The sequence below is a fragment of the Zerene cesonia genome, chromosome 20, assembly GCF_012273895.1.
Source record: "Zerene cesonia ecotype Mississippi chromosome 20, Zerene_cesonia_1.1, whole genome shotgun sequence".
NCBI classification, from domain to species: Eukaryota; Metazoa; Arthropoda; class Insecta; order Lepidoptera; family Pieridae; genus Zerene; species Zerene cesonia.
Genome location: NC_052121.1, coordinates 9,899,849 through 9,921,986, shown reverse-complemented (window position 1 = coordinate 9,921,986; position 22,138 = coordinate 9,899,849). Strand labels below are relative to the sequence as shown.

General features: G+C 38.8%; 1 protein-coding gene across 9 annotated transcripts in view; it reads left to right on the top strand.

Annotated features, from left to right (window-relative positions):
• The window catches only part of LOC119835115 (disintegrin and metalloproteinase domain-containing protein 11-like), a 29,722-nt gene extending 7,603 nt beyond the window's left edge, over positions 1-22,119 (top strand). The window contains exons 4-20 of one of the 9 annotated variants that reach the window (XM_038359763.1): positions 1,008-1,156; positions 2,973-3,157; positions 6,360-6,527; positions 7,490-7,794; positions 8,061-8,180; positions 9,207-9,384; positions 14,073-14,226; positions 15,357-15,456; positions 16,932-17,081; positions 17,397-17,408; positions 17,929-18,003; positions 18,262-18,320; positions 18,538-18,746; positions 18,948-19,142; positions 19,733-19,902; positions 20,519-20,821; positions 21,957-22,119. In XM_038359763.1, coding sequence (XP_038215691.1) covers positions 1,008-1,156; positions 2,973-3,157; positions 6,360-6,527; positions 7,490-7,794; positions 8,061-8,180; positions 9,207-9,384; positions 14,073-14,226; positions 15,357-15,456; positions 16,932-17,081; positions 17,397-17,408; positions 17,929-18,003; positions 18,262-18,320; positions 18,538-18,746; positions 18,948-19,142; positions 19,733-19,902; positions 20,519-20,821; positions 21,957-22,095 — 2,671 coding nt within the window. In that variant the 3' untranslated portion in view covers positions 22,096-22,119. Of the gene's footprint in view, positions 1-1,007; positions 1,157-2,972; positions 3,158-6,359; positions 6,528-7,489; positions 7,795-8,060; positions 8,181-9,206; positions 9,385-14,072; positions 14,227-14,901; positions 15,008-15,356; positions 15,496-16,931; positions 17,082-17,396; positions 17,409-17,928; positions 18,004-18,261; positions 18,321-18,537; positions 18,747-18,947; positions 19,143-19,732; positions 19,903-20,518; positions 20,822-21,956 lie in introns of all 9 variants that reach the window. The other 8 variants (XM_038359767.1, XM_038359760.1, XM_038359762.1 and 5 more) reach the window with 8 other exon arrangements.
• The last annotated feature ends 19 nt before the right edge of the window (positions 22,120-22,138 follow it).

Genomic DNA, 22,138 nt, shown 5'->3' with positions numbered 1-22,138 from the left:
AGAAACCTATTTTTTGTAACTATTGTGCGGTCGACGCAACCTAAATGTGTCACTTTTTGTAGACAGAATAGCTGAGGTTGGATTAGGGTTAAGTGCTTACAAAGGGCAAAACAAGTGTATATTTTAAAAACCTTGATGTTTGCTGAAAGGAATTTTTATCGTAATTCTATCGTTACTCCTTTGTGAATAAGACGCGTCACAAGCATGTCAATCATGTTTCATTTTTAAACCTTTCCTTTGATTCCGAGTTAGATGTTTTTGTTTACAAGAAATTGAATTAATATTGCATTTCCCTCATAAGCCTTTACATAAAAGGAAAATTTTAAAAACGAATTTTACAAATAGCTCTTAAAATTTTAATTTATTTTTCCCTTTTATAAAACATCACTTTGATCGTATTTTCATAATAATATTTCAACTATTCCAAGCCTATATGCCAGTTTCCTTTATCCTCCGGTATCCCAATTAAAAATATTTCGTATGATGGAATTTCAGGATTTTATTACTGAAAGTTTAAAAAAAAAAAACCCTCATAGGAGGCCTGTGTCCCTGCAGTGGGAACATATAAGGGCTGATGATGATGATTACTGAAAGTTACGAACGCATCTGTCAATATACCGCCCATATTACTAAATAGCTGGGACAATTCGCGATTAAAAGGGGGAACACCTTTGAAAGGAAAAAGGAAAGGAGAATTTTAATAAATTTAACCTTAATAAATTGTAATAGCTATCGCAGTATGACGTCTACGTAACTGAAACTACAGCAAAGACAATAAGTACTCAATTAGCTTTTGCCCACGCACGCGTTTAATTCGTAGTATTAGTAAAATAGATGTTATTATACACACAAACCTTCCTCTTGAATACATATATCTGTTAAAAAAAACCCTATCCAAATCCGTTGAGCAGTTTTAAAGATATAATCATACATAGGGACAGGCAGAGAAAGCGACTTTTTTTATACTATGTAGAGATACACAATTGTAAAACGTGGTCATTTTCCAGGGGCCAAATGTTCCCGGGCGGCGAGTCAGGGATATCAGTCCCAGATACCATGTGCACACCCAAGTCTGTGGGCATCTCAGTGGACTACAACACATACGAACCTCACATACTGGCTGCTACAATGGCGCACATGATTGGTCACAATATCGGTAAGATTTGATGATGATGATGATGATTAATGTATTTAATGAATGAAATAATTGTTTTAATTGTTTATTATTCGTCATCGTATAAAAGTCAAGAGCACCAACAAAACATAATTATAGTTCGAATGTAGTCGCGAAAGTAATTTAAAAGATAGTCTTACCTACAGAAACACACACAACAGATATAAAAATATAAAATAACAATAATTACTTATAATACTCGATTAAATTATATGTGGGTGCGTGTGCTAAAAAAGGGTGCTACTCGGGACACCCAAAGTTTATCGCATCAGCACTGATTTTCAGTGACATCCTTGCAACATCTGGATTGCCAGCACAAAGCAGCAAATACACTCGGCACATATCTGCCACTGGAAATTGCCGGTACTCACGAAACTCGTTTCTCATCCCGGTGTCCATGACAATTTTAGGAAAATTCGTTCGGAGCAATTTAACTGTGCGTCATTTTAAATCGAAAATGATATATGTCTCATGAATATGTACATTATTTCTGAACGAATTTGCTGATTGCGATTAATATTAATAATGTACCAAACAATGATTGCCGCAAAAACAATGCAAAACAAATTATATTGTAGTACATTTAATACCACAAAGAATATTAAACCGCGAGCCATACAAATAGTTTCCAAATTACCAAAAGTAAATAACGGCTCTGATGATAAACTGATAATCTGATTTAAATCTGGCATTAAATTGACAAAGCAATATCAAAATTAGATTTCGATATTGATGTTCCATTTTGTATAAAACCGTTATGAATACCGAGTTTCGTGTTTATTACCATTGTATTGAACTAAAATGAAAGGACGTAGCTTGATTAAAGATTTTAGAGCTTGATTATTCAACCTCTCCTAGAAAAAAGATTAAAACCACTGATTATTATTATACTCGTGCTAGCTGGTTCTCCCTTTCTATATAGTTTTATTCCTTTTTATTTAACACCTTTACAATGACACAGAACAATGAGCAACGTATATTTATTGTACCTTATAATATAATGAATGAGCATTAAATTGCATTTAAATTTTATCGCAGACTTTAATTTCATTCTAACGTATAATTATTGTCGAACAGAACATATTTCTTTCCATTCTTTATATAATGAACCAGATTCTTGTTCTATACTCAAATATTTAATTTTAAATTACTACATCATCATCATCATCGTCATCAGCCCATATATGTTCCCATTGCTGGGACAAGGCCTCCTATGAGGGCTCGGGCCATACTCCACCACGCTGGCCAAGTGCGGGTTGGCAGATGTCACATGTCGTCGAACTTTTAATTCTCGAACATGCCGGTTTCCTCACGATGTTTTCCTTCACCGTTTCGAGCGGTGAAGATGTTAACCACATGTGCAGATACATTAAAAAATACTGCATAATATTTACATATTTAAAACTTTTATAAATTAATTCATGTAACATGACCACGCCAATTGATATAATTATAATTTAATATAATTATAATGAAATATTAAAATATCCAGTTTTCTATAGACTGAGAGAGCTTTCTAGCTTTCTAGGAAAGTGCAATATGTCAATCTTGTCTATCATAATGCTGACCCCTAACATCAAAATACAACGTTATTTACAAAAAAACTTCCCAATATGTACACACGTCCGGGATGGGCAGTGGTCAAATAAATAATCGTAATACGAAATTTTAATTATCACCAGATTTCACAGACTTACATAGACAACAGAAAAACTAGAGAGAATATATCAGAAAACCACCAAACTTTCAGAAGCCGAGTACAATAATGCAATCCCACACGTAATTCCCCCTTCCCCAGGCATGGGGCACGACGACGGTCGCGAGCAGTGCTTCTGCCGCGACTGGCACGGCTGCATCATGGCGCAGTCGATAGTCGGGCTCGAGAACGTACAGCCTTACAAATTCTCGGACTGCTCCAAGAACGATTACATCAACGAGCTCAGGATCGGGCAGGGGCTGTGTCTGCTGAATAAGCCGAATGAGGTATGGTGATAATGACTTGTAGGTATAAATGGCTTTGGGATGTGACGATCTAAAATATTAATGAAAATGTAATCAAAATTTTAACAATCCTTAGTTCCAACTACAGGATTTTTATGAGAGTTAAAGTAAATAGCATCAACAGCTTGTAGTCAATAATTTCTTACGTTTATATTTACGTCATAAGTCATTGCTTAGATTTACTGCAATGTGTAGCTAGCTGTAGGTTCTTACAATTTACAATACAAATACTATGATTATATCTTCTCCTAACTGTATGCTACCACAATGATAACGTATATTTTAATAGCATACATTTTCATAATTCAATGTTTCATGAACTCCGATATTAAAAATAAGTCCCTAAGTTGGATTAAAAATTATTCACCCATCACTTTTTGTTGGGTTGTTCGTTTGTAAAATTCAGGTCAAAATATTCCATTTCATCTCCATTTATTCTTTCTACGCGTAAATGAATCCAGTCTGTAGTTCACACTCAACATCCTTGCTAATGGTATACTGTTTACGTGGCAACACCTGAAATTTAGCCCGTGTCAATTACAGTTGCCGTCAGACTCATTAACAATAGCCCCAAAACTCTAAACACCTTCAACTTGGAACCCTGGCACTTTCCAACTCTTTCGCCCTCCAACATTAACGCGGCAGTTAATTTCAATGCAAAATTTGTACGTAGAAAATTAATCAGGATGGCCGCATTGTTTGTCGGCAGTCTCTTACAAGGCTCTCCTTCAATAAAAGTTATGGTAATGCCGGCTGCCCGCGTTCAGAATTATCTCTTCGTTTGCGAATATATAATAACACGAGCGTCGGCCCAGAGTTTATTGGAATAAATTTACATATTACGGAATGATAATGCGGGCCACCACTCCGCTTCGATCCTCCACGTTTACATATTTATCGGCGGATGATTGTGACTGAGTTTTATTTTCTTCTATTGTAGTCGCCACTTGAACTCCCAACTAGAGTGTTGTGTCATCGCGTTTATTTTTTTTTTTGCTTGATATATTTTCTGATGCAAATGGAATCTACTTTCTTGTTTTTCGTTTGATGTGGTTCGCATTGAATGTGGCAAACTTTAGGACTCGACTGAGACGAAATGAAATGTGCTAGAACATGTGTTTTTTATTGTAGACTAGAAAAAACAACGAGTTTAATAAGAAATTTTATAAGACGACAAACAAACATCTTTATTATATACTTTATTCATGTCAGAAAACTCAAATGTGTCTCACATTACATTCACCTCTCGTGTATTCCAATTTGTTGAAATTGTAACAAGAGCCTCAAAAGATACAAAATTATACAAACAGATCAACAGCAGAGATTTCAAGTACATATTTATTTCGTACGAAATAAAGGCTTTTTATACAAATGAAGCATGAAAACATCACAATTATTTCCCCCATCGATCTCGTTTAACAATTCCACTGTTTTTCAAACAGTTCATTAACGAAAAGGCCAAAGATAAACATCTCGTTTTAACGTCAGTCGAAGGGCGATTTGCATGATGAGACTATTTTTAGAACAAAGAATGGCCCGAGAGCGGTAGTTAAATTTTAATGGGATTAATCTTTAACGAAAGCTCATTAGTAGAAAGCAGCGTAGCGAGTACCGAAATCGTTCTGTTAAATTCGAAATTAGCTCATTAGAGTTTATAACAACCGGCTCGCGTATGATATGGCATATCCAATGCGGAAATTAGAAAAGTGATCTGAGCATTTCACGTTGGTTCGCTGCGTTCAAATATGTGCATAGCAAATGGTTGATACATATTCATTTAACATGTTTTATTTATGATACAAGGCAGTGGCGTATAGGAGGTTGGACGCCCTTACTCCGGCATTAACCATAAATGTGGATCGGGAATATTTCGTCATATATTATGACTAAAATAATATATCTATTCTCTGACACTGGGAAGCATGTTAAAAGACGAAACTTTTTTTTAAATTTTTTTGTTACGTCTAAATAATGATGTTTAGTAGATTTTTCTATACGCATAAATCAATTACAAGCAAATAAATGAATAATGACATTGTTACTTCAAGTGTTTTAATTGTAGAACTATTGGTGTACCTTAAGGAATATAAATAAATGTTTTCTATTTAGTCAAACTGATGTTGAAACTTTCATACATACAATAACATGCACTTCGCTTAAAAACGCTTCGGACTGTTTCGATTCTCTTCAGCCATTTGCGCTTCCCACGAATGTCCATAATTCAGAAATCTATTTTCAGTAACGTCTATCCTTTCTGTCAATAGAACTTTAATAGATTGCTGATGAATAACAGCTCCAATTCTCAAGTTTCCCTCAATTCAAATTAATTGTCGCGCAGCGGTTGCTGCCTGAAAGAAGCGAAGACTGACAGACGACTAGATCGGTGTTTGTTTATTTGTTAAACGACAGCCTCAATATAATTGAATTTACGGGAAATTTAGAGCTTTGTTTTCGACTAGCTCTTGCCCGCAGATTCGCCTGCGTTGTCAAAATAAATGTTCATGTTACAAACTTTCATCCTCTTGTGGTTTATTTAAATCCTTTCTTGACGAATGCCCACCTATCATAGTGGCTATGAGTGGCTAGATTATGAGAATGTAGTCCTTTCGGTCCAGTAAGTGTGCATGGATAGATCAGTCAGACAGTCAACTTTGCGCTTTATATATTAACACAAAATGTTTAACTATCGGCCTGAAAATGTTGGTTAAATTATATAATATCTCTAGAAAATTGTAAGATTCTTTTCTGCGAGACTTTCTCGTAACCGCAAATACTTTAATGAACCGATTTACAATTCTGTCGATCAGTTTTGTTAAAATGAAATCCTGATTACCTGCAACTAGCTAAATAATCTCTCTACTTTAAAAAATTGCGGGTAGTATAATTATAAACATGATGGCTTTTGCGTCGTACCCACATTCAGTGGTTGTTTGTTTTTTCCATATATCTAAACATTTATATTCCGATTAACGTCTCTTTCGAATAATTCAGTTCAGTAACAGCTTCCATAAATATTCAAAGCATAAGGAAACTGACACACTCATAGCAAATAATGTGTTCAAAAATATACTGAAAAGCTACCTTATACGTAAAACGATCATTTATCTTCTTGTTTTTTTGGTGATATAAATAGATATCTTCTATCTTTATACCGAAACTTCACACAAATATTGTGTGTGTCCAGTTGGTGGTGCACCGTCAGTGCGGCAACGGGCGACTCGACGAGGGCGAGGAGTGCGACTGTGGAACCATCGCCGAGTGCCAGAACCTGAACCCATGCTGTGACCCCTTCACGTGCCGCCTCACCAAGGAGGCGCAGTGCGCGGCTGGCGACTGCTGCGACCGCTGCCAGGTTTTTGCACTACTATGATTATTACGCCATATTTTAATGTTAGAGCGGGCTAACTGGTCTGGTGGACGTGATCATAAGCGACCACCACTGCCCATGAATATATGCAGAAGTATGGCCTCAGCATAGTACATTAGGGTAAGGGATAAGGAATAAACAAAGAACGCTGGCGGGATTGCAGAAATGGACTGAGAAGGATGAGGAAAAAGTTAAGGGCCACCGGCTTTTCCTCTAATCACGCGAAACACAATAGAATTCGCTTGATAATATTTCACGCTGATATTCTGTGGGGATGTAGTATCTTCCCCGGTGTGACTTGGCGCAATGCGTGGTGACCGCCAATGCTATAGTATAGTATATGATTCTCTTATAATTGTCAGATGAAAGGATGTATAGAAAGCACTTTGTTTATCTCTATTTGAACCAACACATTTTGAAACCAGATTTTCCATTTATTTCCCAATAAATACACGATGTACAATTAAAACTGCTATGTTTTGTGCCTTTCTATTTATGTATTTCTTCTAATTTATACTGATTCGAATGCGGCTAACCGACCTTTACGAAACAGCAATTCCCAATGTATCAATTCGACCTTAATTAACGAACAATGTTCAACGGACATTACCATTCCATTCGCTGACTGTTTTGTTTCAGTTCTATTTTAAAACTAACCCTTTAAAGGGCTTTAATTTCGACTTCTCGCTTCGTTTCGGGATTGTATTTTCATATTTTTGCGTAAAACTCAGCCTATAATATGTATTTATTCATCTATATTATTCATAAGAGTACTTTCGAATCTTTGAAATACATAAAAATCATTTACAGTTGGTTTCGAAAGCAATTTCTACAGAAATTAGTCAGTAAGAAACTATTAACTGCATAATTTCGTTTTTCTTCGTTTCTTTCTATAAAACTATTTAGCTTTAATGACTGACATCTCTAATTTATATAATTCTTGCTAGTTAAAACCCCGCGGCGTCGTCTGTCGAGACTCGACAAATGAGTGCGACCTCGAGGAGACATGCACCGGTCTCTCCGGAGCGTGTCCGCCGGACGCGTACAAGAAAAACGGGGAAGCGTGCGAGGGGGGCAAGGGGTACTGCTTTGCGGGGCAGTGCCCCACGCTGTCGCTCCAGTGTGAGAAGATCTGGGGCCCTGGCACTATTGGTGCGGACAAGGAGTGCTTTGAGCAGTTCAACTCGAAGGGGGCGGTAACGGGACATTGTGGGAAAGACGCTAATGGGAATTTCATCAAGTGCGATATGGAGTGAGTAATTTTGGTGTCTTTTTTATTATAGGCATTTGTACCTAATGTAAAAGTAATGGGTATTGGAAAATTTCATTCCACGGCCGGTACATAAATTGCCTTCCCGCTGCTAATTTGGAACATTCCATCCACAAACCATTCTACAACATTCAACGCCCTAACCAACGAAGAAAATTCCATCGACCAACCGTTAGCGATTTTCTCTAGAACGCTCTAGAACATTCTAGAACGTTCCTCGCACGTGTCTCAGCACGGTACCGTTGCAGGAACGTGCGGTGCGGCTCGCTGCAGTGCCAGCTCGGCAACCGGTACCCGATCGTGCCGGGGATGGATGAGTACTACACGCGCACCGTTATCACAATCAAGGGCAACGAATACGATTGCAAGTGAGTCATGATGATAACTCTCTAGATCTACCTGGATGCGTCTGATTATTATTCTGCTTGGAAACATATTAATCTCAGTGTTGTCTGCTGTTTAACTTTCTAAATAGCTATAACCTGAATGTACTTTTACATTAATTGTAATAATGTCGCTAAAATATAGTATATATGCCATTTCAATAGTATAAAACAGATTTTAGTTAGTATTTTCATTATTTTTATCGTAGTGTTTGGTAGTAATCGTCCTGATATTATTTTCCCTATTAGATATGTTTTATAAATATCTATGAATGTTTGAGTATAAAATGTGTTATTCATTTATAATATTTCCATAGTACAAACTTCTCAGAAACGCAATTTCAGTACTTAAAACTATATAACGTTATACAAAGGTTGTATACTAGATAATATAAATGTCTGAAAACAGACGTTTGTTGTCGATTCGTGGAAGTGTTTTCGCAATTACAAATACCTCGTTTCATAGAACCGTCTGTGCAATGCGCTCTTCACAAAAACTCGTAATAACTATTATTATTCATTCAATATATTCGTTACAATTTTATTTCTATTTATTTTATGTAGTCGATTGTGAATGTACCACATGATTTTAGATAATAACACCCAATAGCTAACCAATTAAGTTTATGTAACTCCCTGTTTTTGAAGACTAAAAGTTGGACCGTTTTAGCACTCTTATTATTTACCATCAGGCGTTTGATATCACTACATACAAAGCATAAAACAAAGTTGCTTTCTCTGTCTGTCCCTTGGTCCCTATGTCTTTAAATCTACGCAACTGATTTTGATGGGTTTTTTTTAATAGACAAAGTGATTCAAGAGGAAGGTTTATATGTATAATAACATCTTTTAATCTACTCAGAAATAACGCGGGCGAAGCCGCGGGCAAAAGCTAAACAGTAAATGAATCTTCTCCAACCGTTGTTTTGAACTGACCCATTGTATCATAATCTCCCACGTCACCAATAACTTATCCAACCTTCCATTAACAAGGTCCGTTGCTGTTTGCAGGGCAACAACCGGTCTGCCAGAGCACGCGGAGGTGGGCCCCCTGGGGCTGGTGCGCGACGGCACCCCCTGCGGGGACAACCTCGTGTGCGTCAACCAGACGTGCACCTCCATCTTCCCGTACATCGACCACACCAAGTGCCCCGCTGACCACAACAACCACGAGTGCTCCGCGAGGGGGGTGAGTAAAGTCAAACCAAAATCATGCTTATGCTATAAGTATTTTAACATCCCCTGCAATTGCTGGCAAATTTCATAAAGCATTAATGTTCAACGTGAGCGTAGGGAATCTGTATCCTCTCTATTAGTTGATTAACTTTTTTATTTCTATTAATAAAATAAGCCTAGCAACTTGAATGGAACTTGAAATAATTGAATAGCAGAATGAAAAAATTAAATCTGTTATAAATGTATAAAAAAGCAGTGGTGGCTCAGTGGTGAGAACCTCGGACTTCAAAATCGATAAGTCGGGGTTCGAGACCGGGTGACCGTGCAGGAAATAAATTGATTATTCTATTTATCTGCGCATGCAGATAACATCACCACTGCTTACTTACGGTGAAGGAAAACATCGTGAGGAAAAACCGTCATGTCCAAGAATCAAATTTCGACGACATGTGACATCTGCCAACCCGCACTTGGCCAGCGTGGTGGATTATGGCCTAAACCCTCATAGGAGGCCTGTGTCCCAGCAGTGGGAACATATACGGGCTGATGGTGTTGATGATTATCAACATATAATTCAAATTTATATACATATAGAAACGTGTGAGATATGCTCGCATTTTATATGCTTTTGACTGGTTCATTAATACGCAGCATTTTCTCTTAACAGTACAACTAACATACTTGTATTCGAATATGGTATTTCGTTTTGTGAATGTTTTCATCGAATTCCAAAAAAAAAAAAAAACAAAACTCGATAACTTCCTTGATTAGTTTCATCCGGCGAGTTAGTAAATTTAACAATCGCCGAATAAAATTCTACGTAGCGACGTAAACGACAACAATTAAAAAGTTATAACTACGTTAGCCCACCTGGAAAATGGAAGTAAAATTTTACCTAAAGAGTCGCGTGTACACTGCAGCCCAAGTTATAATTTAATAACATTTAATCAACCCCTGAATTCGGTTCGGACGTCGTTAATTATAAGTTACCCAATGTACACGGTGGATGGTGGATGGTCTAAATTGAACGAGCTAATTCTATATTCATTAAAAAGGAATATTTAATGGACTTAAACACTATACATTATACTACATAGATTTACTCACCTGTGTTCATATTATTGACGAAATTAATGTTCATGATGGTGATGAAAGTACTACCGACGTATTATTTTTTAGACGTAGACATTAGTCGTCTAAACTCGGCCGTGCCTGTATCTTAAACGACAGTATAGTCCCACCATGTAGTGTACATTCTATCCTTCCTACTATCCTACTATCATATATATAAGTTTGTAAGGATGTGTGTGTGTTTGTTGCTCTTTCACGCAAAAACTACTGAACCGGTTGCAATGAAATTTGGTACGTAGACAGCTTGACAACTGGAATTACATATAGGCAACTTTTTATCCCGATATTCCTACGGGATACGGACTTACGCGGGTGAAACCGCGGGGCGCAGCTAGTTTAAAATAATTTAAAACATTATCACCAGATTTAGTAACATTAATTGCAATAATCTTTCTAATGACTAAAGTTCAGAACTCAAGAGCCACATACTTAGTTCCATTAAAATTCACGCAAAGACTATATTGATTTTAATCAAAATCTACTCTCCTATCAAATTCAACCCATTCTACACTTACGCCGTATCTTTCCGTATAATTTTTTGTGATGGTCTAATTTTTTTTCTTTCTCCCTGCAATAAATTTTATGTGTTCCATAGGGCACTAGAATGTATTTACGTAAATCTAATATTAAGACGCTTCATCTCTCCAATCGTACCGTGCAAACCCGTTTCGTATCCTAGTAATTAACACCTCATACAGAATTAGGATAACGGTCGGCTAAACTTTCCCCGGGGTTATGTTCAATAAACTATTGTTAGCTCTCTGGCAATAACTCGCAGCGTTCTAGTTGTCTAACACTAAGTGGAAACTGCAGGCTGAATCCCCTCGGCCAAACTTATTTAAATTATAACTCTCGTCTTTGAATTTCACCTTTCGCATTGTTATTCAAATTAGACTTAGAATTTGTTTTCAGTTCTTAAAAAATTAATCTTCATAATTTCGCAGAAAGCTTTTGAAATTACAATTCTGTACTCTTTATTTATGAAGAAAATTATAATTTATTACCTAATAAAAATAGATTGCTTATTAAATAAATCGCTTATTAAGTAAAACGCTTCGCTCTTCGGTTACTTTTGCCCTAAATTATAATGTTTATGAACCACTCACACAAATAGCTCCGAAAACCACGTAACCCTTTCGCAATCCGTAACGCGGGTTGCCTTGAAACAGAATAGATTGTTCTCGTTGCCGTAAATCCACGTCAATGTTATCAGTTTAGAGATAATGGAATCCCCTACGCTGGCTGTGCAGGGCGCGCTGGTAAATCCAATTGCGCTGCGCCTCGGTCAACGTAGTTATGCGAAGGCCGCTCGAGTGTATTACTACTGGATGGGAAATTACAGCTTTTTGAATATGATATATCTTTTGGGGCACAGGTGAGCGACGTGTACAGAGGTAACCACTTGGGCTCTGGAATACAATTGAGGTGTAATTTCAAACAGTTGTCAGCGATTATTTTTCTATAGTCTTCCAATGCACAAATATTGGGTAATGAACCGATAACAGAAGCGAATAAAAAGGAGCAAGAAATTATAAATTACGGACCAATTTACCACATCACCATTTATAAATATAAAATTCTTTTCATATACAAACAACATGTCTTTTCAAATATAGAAAACCGTGCTCAAGAGCCCGAACAAAGTTCTATTCGTCCAGAAATAAATCTAACTGAAGAGCAAATATACAAAGTTGAAATCCGAAATGGAAGTCATTATTTGTTCAACAGTTTTCAAACCTCCACCCGAAAGTTCGCACAATCAGCGTGCACTTTTACATTCCACGCGTTAACATTTCTAGAAAGTTCCGAAGTTCTGTACAAGATGGGGCCGTAAACTTAACGGTACACGTTGAGACTCGTCCAGGAGTGACATATCCCCACGAAACAGCTAACTTCGTAATTGCACTGAACATGTTTAGGGAAGTCGGAGCAGATGTAAATGCATGTTCGCTAAACAGGTGTGAGAGTTTTATGGGTATTTTGAGGTAGTAAATTCTCTGTTGTATGTCAACGAGATGGGTATAAAGATATTACATAATAATGGGTTCATTGATTGTTTCCTGTATACTATGTCATTAGTGGTTTTCGAGTAAGCGTAAAACTATAAGATTCGAGAATTTGTAATGAACTTTTTTGAAGAATAACTAAATAGTCTTAGTCTGGAAAAAGACACATAGCTATTCAAAAATTTCTATTCTTGCTAGTCACAAATTTCTCGAATGATTTGCTTTATTTGTTTTGCCATACTAGATAATCTTCAAGCATCGACATGATCTCATCTGAAAGATGTCGAAGCTCGAATAAGTGGGCGGCTATGTTTTATTTTAACTTGAACACGCTTCTAAATTCCAATAATTCTGTGGATAGAGTCGTCATTTTCCACTATTGACTCCAGTCATTGTTGTCTGTACTATTTAATCTCCACAATAACGAAATTCACACCGTGACCCACATAACATTGTTAGTATTGCATTCAGCTCCCAACAATATGCTTCGGTTGAAGTCGTTAACGCATACTGAATGCTCTCGCTCCTATTTCAAACTTAGATAGTCGCCGACTTCGCTGTGACGTCATTCAACTATCGCCATTGTTTAGACTTGCTTTGGATTTAGTTTTAGCTTGAAATGAATAGATGAGACACGTCTCAAATCTAGGAATTGCTTTGACGGAGATCGCTTTATCCTCTAGTGGGTTACTTATGGAAATTCTTGCTCGAAACTGTTTTAATTACGTCTCAAGCATTTCGGGACTTCCTCGTCTTTATAGCATCTTATCTGATACTGTATAGAGTTGCATCAAAGAAGACGAAACAGGGCATACTAATGAACTCATTAACCATAAGATCCGATGCTAATACAATCTTTCATCTATTATATTTAAAACTTACCTCATAACACGACGCTCAAACATTTCAAGTCTAAACGTATAATATTAAACAGCATTGAGGCGCACACAAACAGACGTTATTATAACTTGGGTAACTCGCCGACACCTGTTCACCTGAGGATAATAATTTTGCCCGCGGGCGTGAGGAGCCGAACAATTTAACTTGCTACAGAACTTTTTTAAATCTCGCAAAATAACATGTTGAGATCGGTGTGTTGCGAGAGATTCGTACGTTTACGTATTCTTCAGGAATACGACGTCAAATCCGCTTTGAAGAAATGTAAATATTATTTCCTTTTTAAATTGCCATTTTCAATTTGAAATGTTTGCAACGGGATATAAAATTGTATGTTTCTTTAAGATGTTAGGTTTTTAGTGTCTTACCAAAAGAGCATTCGTATGATATTCCATTTGTCTGAACCATTATATTCAGACTTATTTATCTTGTTGCCTCATCAGCAGAGACTGAATCAAAACCTTTTATCTGAATTGACTAGAGGTAGAAAATAAAACTTTGACAATAATCAAACACCGATATAGATTTTGAAGATGTCTTTTCCATTATTTTCTTACAATAACTCAATGAAAGCAAAATTTCGCCCCATTTTGATCACCAAGAAATTACCTACCCCCTCACAGGACCTATCAATGACCCATACTCATACTACCATATAAAATTCCAGCTATGTTCGAACATGAATAAGTGCGTGTGCAACCGCGGCTGGACGGGCCCGGACTGCTCGCAGCCGGACGCGCTGCCGCCGCTGCCGACCGCCTACGTGCCGGAGAACGCGACCAAAGCGGCTTATAACATGACCAAGAAGGAAACGCCGTATGGTGAGTCTGATCCAGTAACACGCGATACATAATATAACAGGCAATTGTGAGGCTATTGACGATTAAATCTATTTAATGAATGTTGAACTTCTTAATGAATTTTGTTTAATCAATTTAACTTTTGATCTGGTCACATTAAAAGGTGTAATACTTGTTCTTATTATGTTTACTTAATTGAAATTTTTGTCTTTTAAATGTGTAACTGATAAGTATCTAACTTTTGAAACACAATATTTCATTTTCAGTGTGATTACTTCTATAATCTGCTTTCTTATTTTATTTCTACTTCCTGTTACTTTCTTAATTCTATTTTGTTTAGTGTGTTTTTTTGAACCGCTACTAATATTGTTTGCTCTGTATGTTTTCAGGTGCCTTCTTATGTCTATCCCCCTACTTGTGTTAATTTGTGTAACCAATTGGCTTGGTTCCGAGCACTGCTCAACAAAATTGTGTGCCGAACACAGTTTCGTATACGCGTTTGTATCCAAAATGGTCGAATGCTTAGTATTTACCTTATCATTTAACAGTAATATCAGTATAAACTATGTTAATTATTCAGTATCGCACATTGTTGCATCAAGCATGTAGTCGATGAAAACGCGTAGACGAGCATTGTTCGGAAGCGCGGCGCGACGTTGGAGACGCGTATTAACGCGCGGGACCCCTCTCTTGCAGGTGAACACGGCAGGAATAACATGAGCACTATGATGATGGTGGTATTGTTACTCGCTGTCGTGCTCTCCGTGTTCGTGGGTTTCGCCTGGATGGCGTACTGCTTCAGGTAACGGCCGGTAACTGGGTGTTGTGGCAATGTCGCTCGTGCCTGTCTGTCGTGTCGTGTGTGTGAGCGGTCCCGCGCCGCCGCCGTCTCTCGCGAGCGCGCCGCGCGCCCCCCGCCCGCTGCCCATCGCCGTACCGCTTTATTGGACGGCCTATTGTGTTGTTGTGAGAACTGAAAATAGTACTTAATACAAATCAGACTTGTTATTGGTAAAATGTTAATTATTCGAGAATTTGCGTAAAGAACTATAAACTCAGTGGGCACATAGAGCAGCGGGCGGGTGTCGGCGTCGCGAGGTGATCTCGATGTCGCCGGCCCGCGCGTGACTAACCCTTCTCTTTGGGCGCAGAGAACTACCACGGCTCAAACACGGTATTCCTCGTGGCGGTCCTCATGTCTGTGGTAGGGGGGGTATTCATAGTATTTGCCCTGAGCGCTCTCTGCTACAGGTCAGTCGTAGTACACAAAAACTTCTCCCTGTGCCTAAGGTTAGTGAGCAGAAAACAGACCAAAGGTAGTCTTTATGGAGAAATTTACCGTCACCTTCGTATACGTTGTATGTTTATTTAGACGTTAGCGTTGATGTTTCCGTTTATCGATGTCGACGATTGATTTATTTATTTTGTTTCGTTGGACGTTGTTTGTTGATTGTGGTCGTAGAGGTAGTTGGCGGGTGGCGCGTCCCGACTGCGTTTGCTCTGTGGTTCTGCGGCTCGCGCGGCGGCCGGTCGCGCCGTCGCGCCGTCGCGTCGCGCGGGCGCGCTCGGCCGCGCTCGGCTCCGCGCCACTCGCCGGCGAGGCGGCGCCGCCCGGCCGCCCGCCCGCCTCGCTGCATGCCGACGAGGCTTACCCACCTTGTGTTCGAGCGTTCGAGCGACACCTCGACTCAAACCCTTAAGATTCTGGGCTCTTGGATGTATGCATTGGCTTATGTGAACTTGTGACTCGTTTTCGTTTCCTTTCTTGGTCGGAGCGAGCCGCCGGGCGCCGCTGACCGCGACCCGGCGGCGCGACCGCATCTACATCTTCCTACATCTCCACTCTTAGATATCAGTTGTGCCTCTTAAAGTTGATTTGGAATCATTCATTTAGCTGTCATGCTCGTGAGTAAATACAGGAAGATTTAGATAGCTGACTCTGATTTCACATATCATTCACTGTCACTAAATTCTCTATGAACTCTTTTGCACGAACGGCGAATGTGCGATGCACGAATTCTTCTTTCAAGCAGCTGTCTAGTTAGAACGCCTAATGTTGTATTTAAGGAACGATGTCGTTCCATTAAATTTAATGTTTAATGTATTGTGCGATACTTTTATCCACTACAACTATACTTTCTATAAGGTGTTTATCCAATTTATCATGTTATTAAATTTTTAATGGAACGAAGTCTTTTCATTTAAGCTAAGATCGATCTATTGATTATGTTTCCATATAACATTAATTCCCATGAGGAATGAAACGAAAAGTTAAATTAATCTAAAACAATTTTAAATTCAATTTACAGTAATTAAACTATCCAAAAGCGCCAGTTTTGTTCTAATAACTTAAATTTGTCAGTAATGAAGCTGCTTAACATAACAGTAAAGTGCTTGATGTTGCTAAAATAAAAAGTAAAAGACCGTGTTGAATGAAAGCTATCAAAATCGGGTCAATTTAAAATAAAATAAAAGGCACAATAAATAAGATAATTTTTATAATACGCAGTAAACCGAAACGCTACAATAGCACAAAAGCCTCATTGTTAACTTTCATTCGCACACAACCATCAGGACATATCAAAATATCGGAAACGAAAACATCGTTTTCAAAATTGACCCCCTAAAACTGGAGGTGTTCTCGATTCCGCAATGAATAGACCGCTTGATGTTGTAAACGTAAGCGATTGATCTGAGTGTGCGTTCCTACGCCACGCCTGCACCAGGAAAAAGAGCACGCTGCCGAAATACGACCCTCCGTACGTGAAGAAACCCATCGCCAAGAGCTTCGCCGGCGGCTCCACCACCTCCAACAACTCGCAAGAGGACATATCGATGGAAGCTGGCAAGATACACTCCTTCAATAATACGTTCAGGTACGTTTCTCGATCATTCTTTCGCATTCTTCTTATCACTCTTATCCCTCAATGCAATATTTACCTTACTTTCTCTTTCAACCCTCCATATTTTTTACATCTGGTGAATACTGTGGGTTTTTTTATGGACACTATAATTCTGTATTTATCAGGTGATTTTTTTACACGATGTATGCGCTATAGAAAGTACATTAGCTCTTTTTATTGAAAAATTTCTCTACACGACTTTCTATGGTGCATAAATATATACTCCATTTTCTATTCCCTGAACTAAAATTCTGTTTCCTCTTCTAAACGGATCTGGTGATCAAACAGAAACCTCCTAAGGTATGTCGAAGCTTGGCGGCATTTCGCCTCACCGCTCTAAACTTTTTGTTCACACGATTCTCGCTTTTACTACACTCGCCTTACCGACGGCTTTTGGTGAATTGCAATTTTTAGCATACGATTATATATAATTGGTGTGGAGTGTTGTAGTGTGGCCAACCACGTTCACACGGTACGCGTTAAGTGACACGCTTTTTGATCTTATTTTTTTACCACCTAATAGAAATCATTTGTGATGTTACCAAATGGTAGAAATTTGCACCGAAATCTAGATGAAAAAAATTGACAAAGGTTAATTTTAACCTTTCAATGCCTAGAACAAATATAAACAATATACTTACAAATTTTGAATGTGCTGCTTGCAAATACACGAATGAACATTTCAAAATTGAACAAAAATCAAGTATCAATTGCAATATTATCAAGACGTTTCGCATCGAATCGAATACGCAATCTGGATTCACAATTTGTGACATAATATAAAACAAAAGGCATCACTTGATTTTTCCAAATTTCTCAGCCGTGGCGACTCGCAGCGTGTAATCTTCAGACAGGGCAATCACATGTCTGGCGCTGGCTCCGCTAGCAGATATCCGTGAGTTGCCAATCGCAGAATCTTCTTTTAAGTGTTCTATCAATGGTCCAAAATTACAATGGAGAGGTTTATACATTATGAGGTTTCTTATACCCTGTACTTAGAAACCCACCAAGTAATGTTATAGAAATTTAGCGATAGTCGGAAAGTCGATCTAGAATAACCATTAGCTCCATTTGCATGCGCGGAGACCATAATTTGCTGTGTGATTTATTAAACTGCTGTACGTTAAATTCAAATTGAACTTGTTTCCTTCAGAGATCATAAACAGATGAAGCGAGTTCATTCGGGGAGTGAAGATGAGCCAACGCATTCAGGTAAATTTCTTACTGAGAATTGATCATACTTTCCTATAAGAGAGAAATTATTTGTATTATTATCATTTTACTATTTATGAAATTTTATTAAAAGAATCACTTTTTTATTTACATAGAAACAAACTAAAACGGACATATAAGAAACAATTTTGTCGTAATCAGTTGTTTGATCTGTCTATTCAGCCAAATTAAATCAGTAACATAAATATTTGTTCAGGCGAAGAAGACATAGCGTTCATAGACGTGACCCCGGGTACAATGTCGAAACTTCCAGAAAAGGGTATTCTGAAGAAGCACGGGTACGGCGCGGTGGACGGCAAGGACAAGTGGGGAGACGACTCGCAGTCCGAGCACCTGGAGGCAGGCTCGCAGTCGGACGGGCAGGAGCCGGCCGGTGCTGTGGCCGATATGGAGTATAAGTTTAAGGTAGCTTATTGCTGTTGTAACGGAGCAACATATATTAATAGTGAATTTGATTCACAATCATCCCCTTAGATTGTTATAATATGATGTCGGATATCAATAGATTCTGTATTGACATATAAAGATGATCAATATTACTTTTTTTAAAATCTAAAGATACAACACGAATCGTTCATATTGCATATTCCAACATATTCATTCCAGGATCTGAACGGGTACCACGAGAACATAATAGAAGCGCTGAAGACGGCGGCGGCGCAGCGCGCCACAGCTGGCAGCGCGGCGGGCGCGGGCTCGGGCGACCTGCGCGCGCTGCAGGACTACGAGTACAAGCGCGAACGCCCCGCCAGCGCCGACAAGCCGCACGACGCGGAGCTGCGCCGCGCCCGCCCGGACGAGGTGCTTACAGCTTGGTAGCCGTATATAGCGACCATACGGGTACCAAGGAACATAGTAGAAGCTAAAAATGTTTAAAGAATAGAAATAAAACTAATTTATAAAGCATTTCAAAAACTAAAAATTAAAATATAGTAGAATGTCTCAAAAACAATGGCTTACATGTACCCAAGGTAGACTTTTGTTTTAGATTTTCTCCTCAAGCAGGAATTTACGAACCCAAAATCTAAAATGGACCATTAATTTTTAACCTCTGCGCTTGAAATGTACTTAACAGAAAATGGAATCAATTGAATATAAATAATTACTTATCTTATATTTCATATATCTAAAATAATAAACTATACATATAATTTACTGTTTAGTAAATAAAACTGTATCTGTACATTGAATATAATATATATAGAAGTGGGCTCAAAAACTGTGTGAGTTTAAATTAAGAGTAAAAGTATTATAGTTTTATATCTAAGTAAGATCTAATTTAATTGAAATCTTCCACATATTCATGTTCAAAGTTCACTCGAGCGAAATCGCGGGCACCAGCTAGTTTAAAAATGAATTCATTGTTAAATCTGATGCTATTTCAATTAAAGGACGAGGAGGATCAGCGGCCGTGCGGTCCTTACCGCATCCGCAACCTGGAGGACCTCATCCGGCAACTCGAGCACCACTCCAGCCGGCACATGAGCCCGTCCGGATCGGAAGACATCCGGATGTCGGAGACTGAAGCAGATCGGCACTACAGGATCGAGGATGTCCCACCGTGAGTATAGATATTGGTGACGTCATTAAGAATTTTCTGGATTTTCGCATACGTTATTTAGTAAGACACCTGGGTAGAGAGTACTTATAAAATCCAAAAAGTTACTTAAGACGTCCTTGCAAATATATTATTGCAATCAGCGTTAAAAGCAGAGCTCTATAAGCAAATACCGATAATGAGTAAGTACTTTGGATTGATAATATCACGTTTTAAAAACATTCGCTTCTGATCATAGCGTAGATTAGAAGAGTGAAATATAATAAATTCCTAGTAATCGAATACTTTTTAACATTAGAAGAAATAGATTTACATAATTTTAAAATATAGATGCCTTATTGCAGCTATAATTCGAATCATGACATTATATTATAGTTTTCATATTACTATGCAAAAGTACTTTAGAATCGATTTTAAATCGCAATCATATTACACGTCCCATTCCATAACCTCTTATTTACGAATAGCTCAAAGTATAGTGCATCACAGCGAACATATGTCGTCACATCATACACAGTAGAGTTGCGTACACGGTTGTGCGGACGTGCGATACGCTGCGATTTAAAAACGGTGGCGTCGGCACACACGACATACATACTAAGCGTCGATGTCCGTAAAGGCGCTCGTCCGACAGCCGCTGCCGCGGACGGCTCCCTCCCGGTGAGGAGGAGTCGCGCTTCGGCTACCGAAGCTTCCGCGGCAGCGGGCGCCACCACGCGCCGCTGCTGGCACCCGCACTGCTGCCGCACGCGCCGCACGCGCACGCGCCGCACGCGCCGCACGCCGCACACGCGCCGCACGCGCACGCGCCGCACGCCGCACACGCGCCGCACGCGCCGCACGCGCACCGCGTGCCCGACGACGACGCGCTCTACGAGACGGCCGACACCGAGCGCCTGCGCGACGTGCCCGATAGCGAAAGGTACGCTTCTTCATGATTTGTGCGCTCGATTGACACTACTTAGCTACATAGTTCTGTACAATTATTACCGTTATAATGCATTTTTATAACGATTATTATAATTATAATTGGAATCTACTATCTTTAATGGACAAAACATGAAACTAAAGGAAACATTCAACAAGTTTCAGATGCCACAGATAAAACAGATTTTTCAAAGTGGACAATGTTTATGAAAGTACTTAATTGTGTTTCAAAAATCTTTTAACAAAATGAATTTATCTAGACACAAGATGTCTTGTGTCTAGATAAATTCATTCTAAGTAGTGTTGATTGAGCCTCAGCAAAAATACTACACACTTTAAAACACAAAGTAGAACAAACGCTAATTTTGCAAATGCTTGAAACAATAATATCATCTAATTAATGTATTCATGAATATTTAATCAACAGAACACAAACAAGATTTTTTTCATAGCTTGAAACGGGCTCCGAGGTCTTTATGTACTAAATTTAGAAGTTGCGGTGTTTCTAATGTCCCATCAGTTTTATATTTATTTAATAAAGTCCTTTTGCTACATCCGTTTGGGCAATTTAAAGGAGATAGCCCATGTAATTCACGTATTGAACATCAAAATGCAGTTTGTTCCCGTAATCCATCCACATATTAATATTGGGTTTTCTCTACACTTTACCTTAATAGTGAATAATTTTGTTTGCATTATAGACCTTTCAAAGCTTTAGCTTTCCAAGCTTTATTTTTCATTCTTACCATAGCATCGTTATAGTTTCTAGAATATTTTCTTCCTTTTATCCGCTTTATACTGCAGTTTCACAAAGTAGAGCGTTGATCAACGATTGATTCAACTTAAATATCCTATTCTTCCATAATTTCATGCTCTCTTCTCACGATTGGGCGTGCTTCGTTTTTGAAAATGGAAATATTCCTCGAACGTCACATCCTCAACATCCCGCTTTTCCTATAGCCTATAGCCGCAACTTAGATATCGACAACATTAAGGGTCATCTCCTTAACACGAATTTGTAAACAAGTAACTCGTAGCGCGCGAGCATCGTTCCGATTGGCTGCGAGACCCCGGAGCCCGTCCGGCGCCTCAGGGCGCGCTCTCCGTTCCTCTTCTCTATCATTTTCTAGTGATGAATTTATTCAAGCTCAACAACAGTTAGCCCGGTGGGCGAGTGAAGAGGCGGTCCCGGTGCGCGAGTACTACCCCTCGCCCGTGGGCAGCTCCGCCAGCGACCGGCCCGCCGCCTTCCCGGAGTACACGCACTGACCCCTCCCGCTCCCCCCACCCCCCCTCCACACGACTAGCGTAG